Source organism: Meleagris gallopavo, chromosome 6, assembly GCF_905368555.1.
Source record: "Meleagris gallopavo chromosome 6, MGAL_WU_HG_1.1, whole genome shotgun sequence".
NCBI classification, from domain to species: domain Eukaryota; kingdom Metazoa; phylum Chordata; class Aves; order Galliformes; family Phasianidae; genus Meleagris; species Meleagris gallopavo.
Genome location: NC_139409.1, coordinates 808,956 through 830,047, shown reverse-complemented (window position 1 = coordinate 830,047; position 21,092 = coordinate 808,956). Strand labels below are relative to the sequence as shown.

General features: G+C 51.1%; 1 protein-coding gene across 1 annotated transcript in view; it reads right to left on the bottom strand.

Annotated features, from left to right (window-relative positions):
* Window positions 1-19,772, bottom strand: part of SMARCC1 (SWI/SNF related BAF chromatin remodeling complex subunit C1) — a 67,350-nt gene extending 47,578 nt beyond the window's left edge. Inside the window, exons 1-8 of the mRNA XM_085226823.1 lie at window positions 19,485-19,772; window positions 14,637-14,756; window positions 12,885-12,970; window positions 8,969-9,050; window positions 7,481-7,573; window positions 4,565-4,634; window positions 2,243-2,312; window positions 1,147-1,222 (exon numbers count right to left, since the gene is read on the bottom strand). Of these exons, the coding sequence (XP_085082949.1) occupies window positions 1,147-1,222; window positions 2,243-2,312; window positions 4,565-4,634; window positions 7,481-7,573; window positions 8,969-9,050; window positions 12,885-12,970; window positions 14,637-14,756; window positions 19,485-19,757 (870 nt within the window). The 5' untranslated portion in view covers window positions 19,758-19,772. The remainder of the gene's footprint in view (window positions 1-1,146; window positions 1,223-2,242; window positions 2,313-4,564; window positions 4,635-7,480; window positions 7,574-8,968; window positions 9,051-12,884; window positions 12,971-14,636; window positions 14,757-19,484) is intronic.
* Between the last annotated feature and the right edge of the window lie 1,320 nt (window positions 19,773-21,092).

Sequence of the window (21,092 nt, the reverse complement as noted above, 5' to 3'; positions counted from 1 at the left end):
TCGAGTTATTTTCTGACCTGAGCTGCCCTTTCCTAACTCTGCTATTCACATGAGCAGCACAGACACAGAACAACACTGCATGCGATGCATAAAAGAATGAGTCCAATAATAGGACGTTAAGTAGCATTTACTGCTGTTTGATTGTAACTGCTTTGTGTTTCCTCTTGCAGGGAAGTAAATCAGAAGGACTTCTTCCATCCCTGCGACGTCAGCTACGAGCAGAGCTCCCCATTAAGCAAACACTGCTGCAGAGCAATGTCAGCTGTGGCCCTCAGGGGCTCTTGAAGCAGCTGCTGCTTTCTCAGAGGCTCCCACGTTGGCTCTCACTCCAGGACAGCTGCGTGCCCACAGCTGTGCTGCCTGCAGCAGTGCCAGGGCTCGTGGCACGTTTGGTCAGAGCAAGAACCAGCAGGAGAAAGAGGAGGTATCTCCAGCAGTGCTGAGCCAAGGGAAACCAGCAGGGTGGGATGAGGGCACGGGGAGCCCAGCCAGCTCTGCTCTGCTGCCAGTACCTGAAACCACTGCAAATAAAGTTGCCACAACAACAGCTGACAAAGAACAACAAGGTTTCAGTTGTACCAGAGGTTTGTTTCCCAAAGAAGCCCATTTCCGTATCATCTAGCTCCTATTCTTTCTGGCCATTTCCACGTATGAAGTTTCTGCACACACAAAGAAGTGCTTTAAATCCTGGAATAACTGATGGCTCTTTTCTATCGCAGCATTCCTCAGAAGATCACAAAGAGATGAGGTATTAGCCCCATCTCCACTCCTTAACTAATTACACCCCATAATGAGCAGCCAGTGCTCCTCCCAGAGACAGCTCAACTCAGCAGCAGAGGAAGGAATTACCTTTAACACAAAACTCCCAGTCAGGCCAGAATAAAGATGGTAATTTTAGCATTATGAGGGATGCGTCCAGCTGCCCTCGTCACCCACAAGGAGATTTTCCCCACAGTGCCCCTCTCCAGACCAAAGAAACGTGTTGGGAGTTTTCATTACAGCTCTAGAAATACCACTCTCTTTTTCCATATATATGGAGACACAGCCACTGACACTCAGCAGCACATTGAGACGTCTACCCAGTAGCGTTCACGGATGGGTTACACCAGTACAGTAACTCTGGGAAGCTCTTTAAGGCAGACTCACCTTCCACGGCTTTTCAGGAATTGGAGGATCCTCAATTTCAGCATCTATTTCGTTGGCATGAACCCAAGTGTCATAGCTAATGAGAAGAGGCAGAGAAAACAAAATTGGTCCCCTGGCTGCTCATCCAGAGAGATCACCAGCAGGAATATTTATTCAGCAATTCTGACATCTGCAAATCACACTGCTGGGATGGAACGGCACATTACTTTCCACTCAGTGGAAGTCAAACAAAGGAATCATCACTGGTTCCTGCTGTGGGAGTAGGGCACCCTGAGAAGGGAGGGGTCTGAGGCAGCCAGGGCACATTTTTCACTTTCTGAACTCAGAACCCATCTCAGTGATGTTATCTCCTGCTTGCAAGTGCACATCTCTGGATTCAGGGGTTCAGTACACGTGGAGTCACTCGTGCAAACCCTGTCAGGAAGTTACTTGTTTCTGAAGAATTTAAAGCAAGAGATACCACACTCTTAGGAGAAAAAAGAATGCATCCCCTTGTTCAATCCCCACTGCTGCAGAACCCAGACATTATTTGCAGTCACTTTTCCACATATTACTCCCCTCATAAATCTGTTTGTCAATATTAAGAAACTGCACTCCAAACCAAAACCCCTCAATAACCAGGTGCTGAGCAGCTGGAAGAAGTCATACTTCAGAGAAGATGTGTGTGCAGCATTTCTTTAGTGTTTATACTGGTATTTATAAATATCTTTATATGCACACCTACACAGTAGACACACCCTTGGTTATATGATACAAATAAAAAATATTTAATAGTTCATCAGCATGAAGAAGGAAGCTTAAAGCATGATGTTGTTTGCTCTCTCCTGCTGAAACATGCATAGGGCACTGGAGAACACATCTGGGCCCACTGCTCTGCAGAACAAGAGAAGAGTGCAGCCACACAGCTGGGACATCCTCCAGCAGGTTCCCTGACAGCACTGAGGGCAGAGCACGGCTATCAGGAAAGGCAAAACTTAGTATGCTGAAAGAGCAGCTTGTCTGAGGACATGGATTGGCCTAATGGCAACTTCTAAGCAGTCCTTGGCCTTTAACTAACTTGGGATTTGAGGTGTGCTTTCCTCCCCCCTCGATTTACCTGTCTGGAAAGAAGCCCCAGTGCACCAGCACCTGCTTGTCTTTTTTCATCACTGGTCTCAACCATTCATCTGCAAAGGGGAAAGAGATGTAGATCAGACTCAGATTGCAAAGTACATAACTCGCTGTTTTGCTTTCCTATAATCAAGCATAGAAAAGTTAATGCAATCATCTCTGTTTAAGCAAACTGCAGTGAAATTACAGTGCCCTGACCCATAATAGTAATACAGTTGCCTGCATCAGCTTTGCCATGCATAAACATTCATGTGCTCAGCTTGCATAAATCACAAATACTAAATTAGGAAAATCATTTTAATACAAACAGTGATTGCATTTCCTTCCCTGGCCATACGTATCCATGCCCTAAATGTGCTCATGACTAAAGCCCAACGGAGTCTGAAACACCCATCAGCTTCCCAGCAGCAGGAGGAGCTGCTGGGGGGGCACGCAGCACTGCCAGCTCCCCCAGGTCCATCCCATCTCCCCAGAGCTCTGCCTGGCTGGAACAGCTCAGAGTAAAACCTCCAAAATGACATCCTGCAAAGACACCAGCAACAGCGTGGTGAGAGATACTCCCCTGCATGCAATGATTTTCTCATCACTGTGCAACTGAAAGGACTGAACCTCCCCCAAAATGTTTTCTCATCAACCAGTAAATACACATATATTCTAAAACCTTCTTAGACTTATGATGCCCTCATTATTTCTGTTGATTTCCACTTGTTCCACAAGACTCCCCAGCACTAAACTCTACTCTCAACGTGGCCCAGAGACCCTGAAGAGCTGCACACGTGGAACATCACTGCTTGAATTCACAGCTGTTCTCTCACCTCACTGCAAACCAGGGCTGAGGCAGCTCTGTGTAGCACAGCTGCATGCTCACTGACTGCAGAACTACCACGTCCAACCCTTGTCAAGAACCTGAAGAAGTGGTAAAAGCAATGCAAACTCGTGGCCAGACACATTCCCAGAAGCACAGAACACACAGAACAGCACCAACAGACAAACAGTCCTCCCTCATCCCAGTGTGGAAGTGAATACTTCCATCTAGTGGAGCTGGGATGCCAGGGCGAACCAGAACAGCTAGCTGTGGCAGAGCACCAGCAAGGACCTGCTGCTTAACAAGACATACAGCAGAGCTCTTTTTTGCTATCTGATGAAGGCTAAAGCTTTAAACTGCTCCTGAGAACCTACTGCATACAGAGACAGAACACATTAAAATAAAGCCAACAGTCTCTATTTATCAGGTCTGTTACTGCGTCCACCTTGCCAAACCATGGGCAACGACAACACTCCCAATGTACAACCCAGAAAGAGCAGAACGTGGCAGAAAGCTTTTCATTCTCCTTTACTTTGGTGTCTGTGATGCCTTCCACACATCCTGCTGCCCCCTACTACTGTTCCACTCAACTTCTGGCCAATTCTTACACAATGGGGGGAACACACCAAGGAAGGGAAGAAAAAAAAAAAGGGGGAATGGAAACTTCAGCTTTAACTTCCCTACTTCCATTATCCTTCTTTCTAATGTTTAATTCCAACCTAAGTTGATTTGTTTCTCAGTTCTTTCAGACCATTAAGCTTTGGTCCCCCCCACCCTGTAAGTTATCTGGGACAAACTCAACTTTCACTTGCTTGGCATACACTGCACTCAGCAATAAACACTAATATCCCAGCTAACCCAACTGCTGAGAGCTGTGCCAAATGAAGATGCTCAGAGGGCTGCAGCACCTCCCCTACAAAGACAGGCTGAGGGAGCTGGGCTTGTTCAGCATGGAGAAGAGAAGCTGCGGGGTGACCTCAGTGCAGCCTGCAGGACCTCAAGGGAGCCTTAAACAGGAGGGGAGTCAGCTCTTGGAAAGGGGAGATAACAGCAGGACAGGGGAATGGTTGGAAGGTGAGGGAGGGCAGATTTCAGTTGGCTGTGAGGGGGAAGTTGTTTGCTGTGAGAGTGGGGAGGTGCTGGAACAGCTGCCCAGAGAGGCTGTGGATCCCCGTCCATCCCTGGAGGTGTTCAAGGCCAGGTTGGATGGGGCCCTGGGCAGCCTGGGCTGCTGTGAGATGTGGAGGTTGGTGGCCCTGCATTGGTGGGGGTTGGAGCTTCGTGATCCTTGAGGTCCCTTCCATCCCAACCATTCTGTGACTCTGTGTGATTCTGTGTTAAACCCAATAGAAGCAGAGCACAGCAATTCTATCTGGAGTTGTTAATCCTAAAAATGCTTTACAGGAGCTCTCAGGAGCAGGTTAAAAACATTCTGTGCCTGTGTGAAATCTCCCAAAGGTGCTAAAAGATTATTTCCACTTCAGAATTGGAAAGCATCTTTACCATCATCCATTGAGGTAGGACTTGGATACACGTGGTGGGTGGCCTTGGATTTCTCCTCAGTTACTGTTCCCTGTGGAAAAGGTGAGGGGAAAAGACACCAGGTGAGCAACCACCTCATTCCCCAAATACCAACTGTTTCCTTATACCCACATAAGTCATGCAACCCCGAAACAACGAAGGCTCACTGCAACTACACAGAACACAACCTCTAATTAAAGTGCTAGAAAAAAAGCAATTTTAAGCGAATTCCTAAATACTACAATTTAAGCACAAACAGGAGCTTCGCTACATATGGCTGCCATGAATAGGAGGACATTCTTAGTAAACAAGCCTGTACATTAAAAGACAAAAACTTACAGTCTTTTTTACACTCCGACATAGTATCACAAAGGGAATATAGCAGAAAAAACAATAATGCCACACAGTTTTGTGACCAATGTTCAAACATGAACATACTTTCTATTCTTGAAGGTTTACAACAATTCACATATAAGAAGCAACAAGAGGTGAATGTCACACACTCACAAAAATGCCACAATTACACTCCCAGGGGACCTGCATCACCATGGATGAAAATCCTGCTTGATAGCTGGGGATCTGTTAAGATATCTCCAACTCTTGGAAAGGGGAGATAACAGCAGGACAGGGGAATGGCTGGAAGGTGAGGGAGGGCAGATTTCAGTTGGCTGTCAGGGGGAAGTTGTTTGGTGTGAGAGTGGGGAGGTGCTGGAACAGCTGCCCAGAGAGGCTGTGGATCCCCGTCCATCCCTGGAGGTGTTCAAGGCCAGGTTGGATGGGGCCCTGGGCAGCCTGGGCTGCTGTGAGATGTGGAGGTTGGTGGTCCTGCGTTGGCGGGGGGTTGGAGCTTCGTGATCCTTGAGGTCCTTCCAACCCTGGCCATTCTATAGTTCTATGATTTTACAACATCTAGATCCTCCCACGCACTGCAGACACCGCCAGTCTCTGAAGATGAACAGTCACCTCCAGGAAAGCAGAAATTCACAGAGCTCAGGCTCTCTTGCAGAGGAGGAATTATGTTTTGGTACAGTTTGTGTGAGAATGTTATTCAGAATTTACATTCCATAACAAATGGAATATTTATTTAAAGGACTTAAGAACAGATGGAACAGTACAGCAAACGGTACGTGAACGACTGACTTGCAAGGCTGCCACCAGCCATCAGGAGGAGGAAAGCATTACAAAGCTTGAAGATGCATTACATGATGGTAGGAATAGTGGGAGACTGCTCTGCTGTCAGGGGTTGAAATGGGACCACTTCTCTCCTAGCAGGAGCACAGAACTGGGAAGAAGGAGAGGAGGGGCACGTTGAGCAGCAGCTCAAAGCTGTGAAGTGAGAAGAATTTAAAATCCTTCAGGAGAGAAGGGATGTGCCCAGGTGCGACTGAAGGATCTGCAAAGTGCTCAAGGCACAGTAATGGGAACTCTCCCCGCATTGGCCATGAGCTGCAGAGGCCTCTCCCAGTACCTAATCTGAATCACATCAGTATTCCTCATCTATTTCCTATAGAGCTTCAGGAAAATAATAGACAACAGGAAAATAGGAAGCCTTCCTAGGCTCTGCCTTCAGTGCAGAGGAAGGGATGGACTTCAAAGCAGCTTTCTGAAGGATATAAGCAAAACGTGAGGCTTTGCTTTCTGCCTCTGCCAAACTGAAGGTGTCTGGAAGCATAACCAGGTGTAGGAGTTGGTGGCAAACAGGTACAAAAGCTAACCTTGCTCATTGTCTGCTTCAAAGGTCCTAAATTATCATTCTGCTGCTTCTTATAAAGAAATCAACATTCATAAAGCAAATCACTATGAGAAACAGTAACAACTTCATCAGCAAACTGCAGAGAGCATTAGCCCTTATCTCAGCAACAGCAAGCATCTGGATTCAGCTGAAGAACTACGAGGTGCTGGAACAGCTGCCCAGAGAGGCTGTGGATCCCCGTCCATCCCTGGAGGTGTTCAAGGCCAGGTTGGATGGGGCCCTGGGCAGCCTGGGCTGCTGTGAGATGTGGAGGTTGGTGGCCCTGCATTGGTGGGGGTTGGAGCTTCGTGATCCTTGAGGTCCTTCCAACCCAACCATTCTGTGACTCTGTGAGTAACTTGAGAAAAGCTATACAGTTAAAGCTGAGAAGATGATTCAAAACCATAACACAGCAAATACATTTAACCTGGAAAGGAAAGCATTCCCTTTGGCTACCAGCAGTGAGCTGTCTTGACACAAAGGACTACAGAGCACATTCCTTCCCGACTCACCCACAGCAGTGCTCTGCTCAGTACTATCTGTCCAAAGAGTTCACGTTCCAGACTATTTCCCTCAAGAGAAGTGAAAGCCCATTTATGTTTTAAAAGATGAAGCCATTAACCTCGTTCAGGCCATCACTGAGTATGCTAAATTACAAAAAGGTTGATTCTTGTGGGAATGTACTAACAAGAACCTGATGTTGCTTGTGCTCTGCTCAGCATAAAAAAAAAAGTAATAAAAAAGACCTAAAAAGGCAGCTTTTTTAAGACTGAAACTTCTTTATGCTTGCTCCCACACGTCTAGAGCAGTTATGCTATGCACTACCTTTTTTGGGCTCAGACTTGGACAAACTGTGAGCTTCTGCTTTACGTAAGCAGAATTCAACATTAAATCAGCTCAGGCCTGCAGCAACCTCACTGAGAAAACACATCTCACACTGCTTGCTGCTTTAAGCCTCAGAAGCTCATTTACTTTCAGAGCAGAGTAGTGATTCAGCACCCACGTGATGACAACCATTAGTGCCACTAATGGCATTCTACAGATGGCTGACCTGTGGTCTGAACGGACTTCTTGCTGCTGCCTGGCACTGCCAGACACAGCCCAAACATCACCAGTATGCTGCAGCCATGCAAACACACTGTCCTGGGAAATGCTGTGTAAGTTACCTGGTGACGTTTGACAATATCCTTCAGTTTATTAGCCAGCTTCAGCTCTATATCTGGAATGAGGTAGATGGTTGGTCTGCTCAGACAGTTGTTCTGTGGAGAGGAGACAAAATAAGGAATTAGCAGATGGTTTTTGACAGAACCCAAACAATTCCTGTCACAATCACCAGTGCTGCAAAAAGCTCCAGATGTGTCAGCCAGGTGAGATGTGCTAACTCCAGCCCCAGAACCCCTCAGGACAACATTCCCATGCCCACTCCCTGCTGGAGCCTCATCCTCAGCTCATTTCTGCAGCTGTGCTGTTCACCCATCAGAGGGCTGTTGGTGTAGAGAATGGGAACACAGCTCACCACAGCAGTTCTTGTGTTGCTTCCACAAAACATCCTTAATAAAAGCCGTGTCTTGGATTTCAAAGAATTCTGACAGGACTTTCGTTAAAGGGAATTTAAGTTCCCCATGTGACAAGTCCCAGCCCCACGCTGTCCCACTGCCACGTGGGTCTGTGCATTCCCACAACCCTGACAGGGATGCCTTTCATTCACTTGGGATTTAACATGCACATTATTACGTGCATATTCAGCTATATCATTTTAATACTTTTGAAACATGAAGTATTGTTTCTTATCGTTCTCTCATTTCCATTGTTGACAATCACTTGAAAGTTACGTTTGTTGTTGTGCTGTCTGACAGTAAAAGACAGAGCTCAGGTTCTGGAGTTTGGGAAAAATACTTCCTTATTCTCATCCAGCAGTAAAAAAGAGAGCAGATAACTTCAGATGGAACTGCACACAACTGCTACCTGCTGTTTTCTGGTAGCAGCAACGGAGGTCTGACAGGAGAAGCGAGGGCCAAAATACACTCCAGCCCTGAAAAGGCTCAATTTCACTACAAAGCTGAAAGTCTCAAGGAGGAAAGACTGGATGTGCAGAACAGCAGTTACTCAGGCCTGAAGGTGGGACCTGCATGGGACGATGGAGATGTTGGGGATGCACTGCCCAACCTTACTGGCATTTTTCCTCACCCTGCGTGTATCCAACAAGTATCAGTGTGAACACTCCCAAGTTTTCTAGCGGTAACAAAGATAACCAAGATGGGGAAGGAAAAGGAGGGAAGTACTTAACACTTTGAGAGAAGTTAGAGACGAAGCTCTTCAGCTGCTCACAGCTGAGGTAGATAACAGCAGGACAAGGAAAAATGGTTTTAAATTGAAGGAGGGCAGATTTCAGTTGGATGTGAGGGGGAAGTTGTTTGGTGTGAGAGTGGGGAGGTGCTGGAACAGCTGCCCAGAGAGGCTGTGGATCCCCGTCCATCCCTGGAAGTGTTCAAGGCCAGGTTGGATGGGGCCCTGGGCAGCCTGGGCTGCTCTGAAATGGCAACGTTGGTGGCCCTGCATCGGTGTGGGGTTGGAGCTTCGTGATCCTTGAGGTCCCTCCCAACCCAAACCATTCTATACACACGGAACTCCACGCTCTGATCTGAGTCTCTTGCCTGCACTAGTGTTTTCTCAATGTTCATGAACATCTCCACGTTTCGGTCCATCCGGGATGGGTTCTGCAGGTCAAACCTCCGCCTGTAGAGGGAAGCCATTCGAAGAGTATTAAAGGATTCAACTTTCCTCTGCTCAGAAGCTAAGAATCTCTCATGTTACACATAAAAAACAACACACTGGGAAGCCACATGGGAGCACTCAGGGCACAATCAAGTAGCTTTGTTTCGCTTGGCAGCCCTCAAGTGAAAAAAAAAAAAAACCAAACAACAAAACAACACAATGAAGCAATCAACAAAATGAAAATGATCTGTGATAGGTTTAAGAAAAACGAAGGCTGGAATTGTCCAGCAAAACCCTGCAGAAGGGTTGTGTGTTCCACTGCAGGCACAGGGGATAATTCAATGGAAACCAGCAAACATTCAACGCAGCTGGAGGGGGAAACCCATGACCCCCTGGTGGAGTTTGTCCAACCGCTGGCTGCTCCCAGCACCCACCCCAAAATCCAGCCCAGGAACATGAGCAATCCCTTCCTGAGCCGTGAGAAGGGCCTCACGCACAGCACAGGGCAGCGAACGGCCCACAGCAGCACTACAGAACAGCCCAAGCTGGAAGGGGCTCATGGTGACCACCGAGTCCAACACGATGGTTGTCTTTATGGGACTCCGGTGCTCTAAAGCTCCCTGCTGCAGTGAGGAAGGAATCCAACTCTGGGAGTGACAGCACATTTGGAAGTGTCTGTGAGAAACGGGGAAGGCAGAAGCACGAGAGCCCCGGCAGGCATCCTGCAGACCCAGCTGCACGTGTTGCAGATGAACCACCTCGAGTGAAGGACCTGAACGCTGTGCCCACAAAGGGTCAGGCTGGGCACTGATGGCACTAAGAGCACTGCATGAGCCATGGGTACGGAGCTGCAGGGGCCCAAGGCAGGCTCAGCCCAACACAGCACTGCCCTGGGGTGGTCAGCGCTGCCTGCTGCACCTCTGTGCCTGTGCAGCTTTGGAAACAGCCACCAGCAGGGGCCGAGTGCTCTGAACTGCAATGCTGAGCTGGCAGCCAGGAGTGGGAGAGGGATTTCAGCATGTAGAAATACTTCCCACAGCCATGAACTCAGTACCCTGCAGCGACTGGCGAGCTGCTCTGAGTTCAGAGCGCAGCTCCAAGCACCAGAATGCAGTGCTGTGCCCGTATGTTTCGTGACTGTTTCTTTGAGAGACACACTTCTTTCCAGTAACACATCAAATCAACGTCTAGAGTTCATAAATATGCAACAAAGGTAAACCAGAGTAGGATTGAAGTCAGAAAACCCATTACTGCACAGCCAGAGCATCCCAGAGGCACTGCTGAACATAACACAGACCCTTCAGCTGAGGCTGCCGTGCCTTCCTTCACTAAGGGCTCCCAGCACATCAGGCAGCAGCCGCCCGACGCAGCACCAGCCAGCATCAGCAGAAGGCTCTTCCTACCCTCCATCAGGATCACAGATGCATCCCCTCGTGCTAAAGAGCTGGGAACAAATGGCACAGGACACCCTGACATACCTACTGTCTGTGCAAGTGGGAGCTGTGTGCTGAGTGAGGCAGGACGAGCACAGCCCAATGCACTGCTGTACTGACACACACAGGATGCTGAACCAAAGCCCAGCCACTTCTTCAGGACTCACACACTGATGCTCTGTGGTTGATTCAAACCACGTGTGCTTCAGATAGGTACAGTAAAGTTTCAAGGAAGCAAATGGAAATAAATGTCAAATTAATGCTAAAGAGTCTACCTTTCTAATGGCCAACGGCTGGCAGTACCTCAAACAAAGATGTGTGAGGCACTCCGGTTTGATCAAAGCTGTTACATTTGGTTGCCTGCAATCTGCATTTTGGATTCATTAAATGCCATTCATGCCCCACACTTTTGCAGCCCATACTTGAAGAGAAGCATGTCCATGTACCAAGCCATAGAACTCTTTGTAAAGGAGATGTAATAGCAGTGCTAATCCCTCCTGTGCTCAGATTACAGGACACCTCTGGCAGGTTTTAGCCACCAACCCATTCAATGGCAGTGACAGACAGGGTATGTCCAGCTGCACTGGGTAAGTGCACTTTTCAGACATACCTATTATGGCGAGGAAAGGTACTTCTCCTATAAGACAGATCATTCACAAACAGGTTAAGCAAGAGCGACAATGCATACCATTAAATAAAAAAATCATATTTCAGGCAAAACACCACGTATTATTTGGTTGGGTCAGTGAAGGACACATTCCAAGATCTAAATCTGATTCTCAGAGTTAAGTTCCAGTATTACTTCCCTCTACATCCCACATGCACGAACACAAGGCACTACCCACTAGTGCTGAGGAATCAGCAAGAGAGTGAGAAGAGAGGAGGCAGCCGTGGGCCTGCGCTGTGCTGACAAACTGCAATGAATGAAAACTTCATTTGTTCTGGAATAAAAAAGGGGAACGTGGAAGTGGCTCCTACTTGATGAATATTCACCTGCAGGCAAAGAGGCAGCAAGGCAGCCCTGAATGCCAGGGCACACAGAACACTGCCAGCAGGCATCCCGCCCCAGGTGCCGGCAGTAAGGAAACAAAGCCTGGCAGCGCTTCACTCCTTCCAGCTCTCCCATATAAGCACCTCAGATATCCAATGTGCTGACGTATGAACAACTCAAAACCAACCAGCCCTACCAGAATAACTGGATTTTTGCCTTTTGAATTGCTTTTGTGGGTCACAGAAACACAGCCAGTTCCAGGAATGCTCTTACAGGTCTGCACAACATCAGATCAAGAGTTATTTAAATGCTTGTATAAAACCCATCTCTGCTTGCTTTTATCTCAAGACTTCTCATTCTCATTTTCCTCCTAATGCTCTCAAATACAGTAACTCATGCCTTCCTGGAAGGACCTTGATGGCTCTTAGAAGGATCTTCATGATCAGAGGGCTGGAGCAGCTCTGCTATGAGGAAAGGTTGGGGGAACTGGGATGGTTTGGCTTGGAGAAGAGAAGGCTGCAGGGAGACCTCAGTGTGGCCTTCAGTGCTTGAAGGGAGTGGATAAACAGGAGGGGGAACGGCTGTTTGTGAGGGTGGGTGGTGATAGGACAAGGGGAATGGTTGGAAAGTGAGCCAGGGGAGGTTTAGGTTGGATGTGAGGAGGAAGTTTTTCATGCAGAGGGTGGTGAGGCACTGGAACAGGTTGCCCAAGGAGGCTGTGGATGCCCCAACCCTGCAGGCATTCAAGGCCAGGCTGGATGTGGCTCTGGGCAGCCTGGGCTGCTGGTTGGTGACCTGCACACAGCAGGGGGTTGGGACTGGATGAGCACTGTGGGCCTTTGCAACCCAGGCCATTCCGTAATTCTATGACTCTGTGGCTAACTTAGAGATGCAGAAGCCAGAACTACATGGATATCACGTGAAGAGTTTTAATACCCATGTCAGTGGTGCAGGGCAGTGCTTTAACTCACACTCCTCCTTTATGGAGGTTGAGAAGCAGCGGATTGCTTTGTATTTATGTGCCTTTGCAACAATTCCTATTCCTCAGCTAGGACTAAACCCCATGCTCAATACACTAACAATGATCTGTGTCTTCCAGATGGGAAGCAGATTCTACAGTAAGGGATTAATTTGTTCTGTCAGATGGCAAATAAATGCAAAAAAAAAAAAGTCTCAAGTTTGTAATCAACTCCTAACCTCAAAGCTCAGGAGCTCAAACTTGGACAACTCGTCTTCAAATTGAGGAACGTAACGTGGGTGTTTCCTTAGACAAAGCTACCATCAGCAATGCAGGGAAAAAAGTCCTCTTCCCATCTCCAACTCCCTTGCCTTCCCAATTCTCCAGCAAGTCTTAAATCTCAAGGAATCTGCACAGGCATTTCATGTGCTTCATCACATGCAAAAGGTGTACAAACCAAAATCAGAACTTACCAGCCCTGTTCATTCTTATATTTGTAAGCAGCACCAAGAATGTGACATAATGTACCTCCAGCTTTGAAATCCATGAAGCACTTTGCCTAGAACCAGAAAGAAAAGTGAAAACGGTGGCATTCAGGAGCGTTTGCTAATGCAGAACGAGCACCAAATCACAGCACTGGCATTACTGACAAATGATTTAAATTTATTCTTCCACCAGGTATGGGAACGACATGGAACACTGCCTTCTTGGCTCTGGGGCTGCTGAGGGAAAGAGAAGCAGCTCTGGGACGTATCATATAACTGCTGTCCAAAACCAACACACAAAAGGTCCTTCAGAGGCATTCAAAAGGAACAGAGCTGCCTCTGCTGCACCACCTGTTCAGAGCTCTGCTGTGCACCCAAAGTGACCCAGAGCCCGAAGCACGGCAGGCAGCTGCCCCTCGGGAGGCCATGGGATAACAGAAGGAAAGAGCTTTTAGCAGTGACACTAAAACCAGGAGACAATCCTCGGTGAGACAGAATCCCTTCAACCATTTTACCTAACAAAATCCATCGTGAGAAGGTGACCGAGATCAGCCGGCCTCACAATCTGCTGCCTGAAGGGCTGCTTCCTCACTACAACCTTCACTGGAACACATAAGCAACTACAGGTAACTGACATTTTACTATTTGAGAACAAACAAGGTTGGACTACAAGCCCTTCAGTGCTGTAACCACAAGGCACGTGCTGTGGTCACATCTCTGCCCTGCACCCAGGCACAGGGCTGGTGCAGCACTGCATCCCTGCCAGCTGCGGCCCAAACAGAGCCAGCAGCCTCAGCACAGCGCCAGGCCTCACTGCTCCCTGCACGCAAAGCACTGCTGCAGGCCTCCCCTCACCATGTGCGTCTTGTACTTCACGCCCCTTTGACAAGACCCTCCTCGAGGCACACAGGATGCCAGGCACAACGGGGCCGAACTCTGAGTCCAGTCACAAGGACGTCACTGGTAAAGGTGTTCCAAGTGCGAACTCAAAGTGCTCCCAGCAACCCTTACAGGCTGGGACGACTTCTGTCTGTCAGCGCAGTGAGCGACTGGCGAGCTGTCCTGGACTAACGAGGTCAGTGCACTGCTGCAAATGTGCTCCTGCCTCTCCCCAGCATCGATGGCATCACAGGTGAGATGGCTTCATTGGGAATTTCTAGTTCTTCAGGTGTCAGGTGTTCCCAGTACTTGAAGGGTGCATTTAAACAGGAGGGGGAACGGCTGTTTGTGAGGGTGGGTGGTGACAGGACAAGGGGAATGGTTTGAAAGTGAGACAGGGGAGGTTTAGGTTGGATATGAGGAGGAAGTTTTTCAGCCAGAGGGTGGTGAGGCACTGGCACAGGTTGCCCAAGGAGGCTGTGGATGCCCCATCCCTGCAGGCATCCAAGGCCAGGCTGGATGTGGCTCTGGGCAGCCTGGGCTGCTGGTTGGTGACCTGCACACAGCAGGGGGTTGGGACTGGATGAGCACTGTGCTCCTTTGCAACCCAGGCCATTCTAGGATTCTATGATTATAAAGCCATGCATCAGTGCTAACAGGTTTGATTTAATGCTTAACAGTTCACATAAGACACTCACATGGAACCAAAACCTTCCCCCAGCACTCAGGAAATCATCTCCAAACGTGTACCCATTCTTCAGGCCCTTGCAGAGGACGTGACACTGAAGCCATGGGCTGAGCAGAGCCCCAGCACGAGGGCAGCAGCACAGCCCCAGTGAGACAGAGCTGTGTGACACTCACCGGGAGCTTGGTGAAGGCAGGATTGGTGACATGTTTCCCAAAGGCATCTTCCTGGAACTGCAGCAGCTGCACCACCAGCCCAGCCAGCGTTTTGTTGGTAGGAGCATCTGCTTGCACATACTGAAAGACAAAGCACACAGGCTGCCTTGGCACGGAGGCTGACACAACACGGAGAGAGGCTCACCGAGTCCCCAGGCTGCTTGGTCAGCTGCAGAGCAGAGTTCAGGGATTGCTGGGGATAAGGGTCAGGCACGGCTGAGCACACTGCACCTATCTGTGCACCATCACAGATTCCTTGCAGCCAGCAGTGCCTTATAGAGAGATTCACCGCCTCAGTCTGATTCTGTTCCTAATACAGGAAGAGGCCAATTACAGCCCAGCAACTTCATGCTTTACGACCAACCACTTCCAAACATCACACAGATATGGAAAGGAGAAATCAGAGAATGTAAAATAGTGTTACTCCTAATGTAACCTTCCCACCAAGGCTTCTGAGCAGAACAAACATGACTTGCTCACACAGAACGATCAGCTCCCCTGCATCCATGAGCAGTGAAACCTTTGTGCTTCATCCATATCAAATTCTCCTAAAGCCCCTTAAAAAAACAGAGCTGGGACCTTCAGAAGATGGAAGTAACAGTGTTACACGGTGGTCAGACCTCACCAAGTCTCCCCAAGTGCTATCCACACTGACAGACCACGAACAGCACTCCCTTTGTGTCCCACAGCACTGCACAGCTCCTGCCATCCAGCTGGGACACAGCCCAGCTGCTGCAGGACAACACAGCCCCCAGCCTCCTGGGGTGCCCCAGCTCCACACCTAACACTCAGCTGGGAACACAGCTCCATCAGATCCCAAGGCTGCATTTCCAAAGTTAAGCATCCCTGCAGGCTGCGAGCCTTCCATCCTACTGCTAACTGCACCAGCACACCTTTTACCCGTGCCTTACACCATGACGGATGACTTAAACCCATACAGTGCAGCATATACTTTCAAAGCTGTGTACTACCTCCCATCTGTTCCAGCGTGGTGCCACAGCCAGCAGTGTGCAGATGAGCACATCTCAGCTCCTGAGCTCCAGCTCTGAGCATCGCATTGCACACAGCTCTGAGCAGAACAGCCCCCAGCTCAGCAATTCCTATTGCCATGCGACCAAGAGAACAGCAGCTGCAGGGCAGGGCGCTGCTGTACGGCACTCAGGGTTGCATCAATGTGAAAACAAAAGCACAGGGAGCATCTCCCAGCAAAGCAGAGCTGTAACGCCGTGCTTTCCCTCCGCGTTCTCTGGGGAGGTGACAACAGTGCAGGAGCTCTGCAGCCCCACAGCCTTCACTGTTGTGTCAGTAGTGAATGGCACACAGCTTCATAACCACAGTAACTCATCCCGTGGGGGAAGCCACCCGATGCTGCTACCTTTGCTTCTTTAAACTGGATAAGAGTCAAAGCTGTTTGCACCGAGTCTAACTGTACTGTCAATTAATAAAGCACCAAAAATGTATAACAACAGCAAACATTGGCAGCTTGGACTACAGGGAAGCAGTACAAAGCAGCTCTGTGCTTATGGCTGCTGGAAAAAAGAAACCATCGGCAAACCAGGAACTGAATTCAGCCAATCCCCACAGCACCACAGCCACCTTGTGGCACCAGAAACCCACCATGATGGGGACAGCAGCCCTGGAGCCACTTCTGCACTCACTGCCTTGCCATCCTTGTGCATGGGAACCTACCTGCCCCAGCTCTCCCACTAGCAGAAGGCCGCAAGCCTTCAGAAGGGAGCAGTGAGACTCCTCTGCCACCGCAGCAAGGAGAACGCAGGTCTGCCCTGCAGGCTCCAGAGCAGCAGAGCTATGAATTCCTGATGGACATGCATGGTATTGAAGGAGCTAACGAGGCTAAAGCCATGTCTGCAAGCTTCCCTCTCCTCCCTACAGCAGCCAGAACCTGCTCCAGAAATGTGTGGCTCTTCTTTACTATGAGGGTGGTGAGACACTGTGAGGCTGTGGATGCCCCCTCCCTGGCAGCACTGCAGGCCAGCCTGGATGGGGCTGTGAGCAGCTGCTCTGCTGGAGGTGTCCCTACCTGTAGCAGGGGGTTGGAACTGCATGATCTTAAAGGTCCCCTCCAACCCCAACCATTCTATGACTACGATCCCCAGCCCAACAGCTCGGATGCAGGAGGATCGTGTCACAGCCTGACCCACACCGCACGCTTCCCAATCTACCACAACTACAGAAAAACCACTCGAGAGCAGAGAGGCACCGCCTGCAGGAGGAACCACTGATCCTCTCCAGCAGATTTGCCATCACAGCTGCATGGGAAAAGACTTTGTCACAGATATCAGGGATGGATTTGTATATCCAGCATCGCTGTGGTTCCTGACCTCAACCAACCCTGCCGCAGCCCTGCATTGCACACAGATAGCCCTTCCTCCCCCAGACCATCCCATCCCAGATAACTGGGCAACAGCCAAAGGCAAACCAATATCACAATACTTGGATTTCACTTACGGCCCTTTTTCCTTTTTATAAAAGCAAGCACACAAAAGAGCTCCAAACACAAAAATGGTAGCGTTAGAGATCCCTGAGCACCAACACGACAAAAAGTGAACTGCCCAGTTTGTCCCTCACTTCTCAAGTGCAAGTTGCTGCATTTCTGCACCGCCTGCATTAAGGGAACAGGGCTGAGAACGGAGCACACAGTGGGACATGAGGAGCAGAGCCCTCAGCTGTGCTTCAGAGAGAGATCAGCCTGGAGAAGAGAAGCTGCGGGGTGACCTCAGTGCAGCCTGCAGGACCTCAAGGGAGCCTTAAACAGGAGGGGAGTCAGCTCTTGGAAAGGGGAGAGAACAGCAGGACAGGGGAATGGTTGGAAGGTGAGGGAGGGCAGATTTCAGTTGGATGTGAGGGGGAAGTTGTTTGGTGTGAGAGTGGGGAGGTGCTGGAACAGCTGCCCAGAGAGGCTGTGGATCCCCGTCCATCCCTGGAGGTGTTCAAGGCCAGGTTGGATGGGGCCCTGGGCAGCCTGGGCTGCTGTGAGATGTGGAGGTTGGTGGCCCTGCTTTGGTGGGGGGTTGGAGCTTCGTGATCCTTGAGGTCCCTTCCAACCCAAGGCATTCTGTGATTCCGTGATCAGCTCTTCGACTTCTGGTCTTACAGCTACATCTATACTGGTACTTCATAGCCAGCAATACTGATAGGTGTAACCCCATGGCAGTGGGTTTACTTTGGAGTACGGGATGAGAGCTCCTGCTGCTGATGACCAGCCCAGGGCAGACCTTGCAGGGGAACCAACACGTGGGTGCTGGTCACTGCAGCACTACTCACACTGTCACAGCTCTCAGCACACCATGGCTCTCCTGTAGCACGGCAGGGGCCAGCTCAAGGTTATTTTAAAAAGCAGCACACTGACCGCATGCTGGTCGGCATTTCATAGGATCACAAAATGGGTTGGGTTGGAAGGGACATTAAAGGTCATGTAACCATGGAATCATAGCACGGACTGGGCTGGAAAGGACACCTCAGTGTCATACCCCCCCCATTCCCTCTCCCCATGGGCTGGCTGCCCCCCAGCTCAGGCTGCCCATTGTCCAGCCACAGCCTCAGGTACCTCCAGGGGTGGGCAGTATAGCTCCAGGCAGTGCCAGCACCTCACTGCCTCAGGTTAAAGGATTCTCCCCTCACAACTGCCCTAAATTTCCTCTCCTTTAGCTTAAAGCTGTCCCCCCCTCATCCTACCACTGTTAGTCGCTCTCCCTCCTGTCTATCAGCTCCCTTTAAGTACCAGAAGGCTGCAGGGAAGGCTCCCCAGAGCCTTCTCCTCTTCAGGCCAAACATCCCCAGCTCTCAGTCAGGCCTCAGAACAGAGATGCTCCACCCCCAAGCATCCTCATGGCCTTCTCTAGCCCCAGATTTCCTGACAAAAAGGCAATGAAAGAACAAACCTTCCCCCTCAAGAGCCCAGCAGCAGGAGAAGCAGCATCAAAACAAACTCCACTAAAGACACGTAGCCAGACTGGTACAAAACCTCCAAACACTGCTTGGTGTTTAACCATGGGCAGTCCAAGTACCCTTCTTCCGGAGGACCAGGAGACAAATAATGAAGCCATAGGATCCAGGCTGGATGTGGCTCTGGGCAGCCTGGGCTGCTGGTTGGTGACCTGCACACAGCAGGGGGGTTGGAACTGGATGAGCATTGTGCTCCTTTGCAACCCAGGCCATTCTATGATCACAGAGTGGCTGGGTTGGAAGGAACCCTAAAGATCAGAGAACCATAGGATGGGTTGGGCTGGAAGGAACCTTAAAGATCACAGAACAAAAGGACGGGTTGGAAGGGACCTTAAAGCCCATCCGGCTCCAACATCAGCCCCAGAGCAGAGTTTGTCTGCTAGAAGTTCCACTTCAGACTCAGCTATCGGGAAGGGCGCAGGAACAGCGCTTTAGAAGAGAGCAAAGGAACAGAGGGCGAGGAACGGCATGAAAGAGGAACGGGGCCGCGGGGCACCGCTGAGCCCGGAACAGAACCGGGCCGGCTGCACGTGGAGCCCCGGCACGGGGATCGGGGGTGAGGGGAGCTGGAGAGCCACGCGGGGCTCTCGGAGGGATCCGAGGCGCTCTGAGGTGGGGTGCCGGGCGGCCTCCCGGGGGAGGGGCGCCGAGGAGGTTCCTGCAGGGACCCTGAGGAGCTCGGAGGGGCCGGGGGTCCGCAGGGAACCCCGCGTGGCGGCCACGGAGCTCCGCGACGGATCTGGGCCGGCCCCGCGCCGCCGCGGCCCTTTGTTGGGCTGCGTCCCCCGGCCCACCCCGTGCCGCCCCCGGCCCCGCCGCCCCCCGCCCCCGGCCGGCCCGCACCTTTTTGTAGTGCTTCCCGAGCCACACGCGGACCGAGTCGAGCTGGGACACCGTCTCGGGGCTCTCCCAGAACTTCCCCGTCGGGCCGCCGTCCTTTCGCCTCGCCACCGACAGCGCGGCCGGGCCCGGGCCTCCCCCGCCGACCCCCACGGCCGCCGCCGCGGCCGCTCCGGGCCCGCTCCCTCCGCCCGCCGCCACCGCCGCCGCCATTGTTGCCGCCGCCGAGCGCCGCCGCCGCGGCCCTGCGCCTCCCCCGAGCCCCGCGCCGCGCATGCGCCCCGCGCCGGGCGCCCCGCCCCCGCCGGCGCCGCTCGGGAGCCCCGCCGCCCTTCCCCCGCGCCGCGCCGCCGCCGTTTCGGCGCATGCGGCGCTCGCCCGCCCGCCCGTTCTGCGCGTGCGCGGAGTGGGCGCCGCGCCTCTTTCTTCCCGCCCGACGGTGACCGTTAGCGCTGAGGGGAGCGCGGCCCCCAGAGCCTCCGGTGCCGCTCGAGATCGCTCTGAGGGGATTTCCCTATCCTTAATGCTCTGGCCACGCTTACGGTTATGTCTTGTGGTGATTTTTAACTCCCTCTGTGCCGCCGCTGTACGTCGACGGATTTTGCTTTGTTAAATGCGCCCTCTGGTGCTCGCCTGGGCAGCTCTGCTCGTCCCCCAGCTGTGCACGGCGCTCTGAGGGGCTGGCGGGGCCCAGCAGCGGCTCACGGCCAGGGATGGGCTGAGGGGAGACCTGGTTCACCCAGAACCCTTCCAGAACCCCTCAATCTACCCCTTCCAACCCACTCAGAACCCCTCAGTCTGCCCCATCTGACCCACTCAGAACCTATTTGGTCCATCCAGAACTCTTCAATCTGTCCCATCTGATCCACACAGAATCCCACAATCTGCCCCTTCCAACCCGTTCAGAATCCCTCAATTTGCCCCATCTGATCCACACAGAACCCCTCAATCTGCCCCATCCAGAACTCCCCACTGCCCCACGCTGTTTGTGGACAGGAGCTGAGGGATGTACAGAGGATCCCATGTTGTTCTGCTCCACGCACCCGGGCTGTGTTTCCAGCAACTGGTAGATTGAAATTTCTGATAGCAACTTTCTGGGTAATTTCATTTTATAGGGGTTGAACTTGATCTCTTGAGGTCACTTCCACCCCTGCAATTCTGTGATTCTCTGTGTTGGAAGTCACTACATCTCTGTGTGGCTCTTGGTTGGTGTTTTTTCTGCTGTGGAAAGAGTGGTGGTAGAGTTCTTTAGCCTTCAGTATTTGCTCCTCCATCTCAAGGACAGCTGACAACGAAGCATCAGGTCTGCACTCCTTGTGTGTTTGCTCTCAGGTAGGGCTGCAAAGATAGGGCTGCATTTATGTTATCTGTTCCCTTTACTTCTGAAGGCAGCTGACCCCTTGCTGCAGGACAGCAATCTAGCATTCCTTAGCAGAAAGGAGCCAACACCTCACAGCTTCAGCCAGCAGCCCAGGCTGCTTGTTCAGGTCACATATTAGGAACAATTTCTCCTCCTGAGAGCAGTCAGGCACTGGTACAGGCTGTGCAGTGCCTGGGGGGGGGTCACTGTCCCTGAAGGTGTTCAGGAACGTAGAGATGTGGCACTGAGAG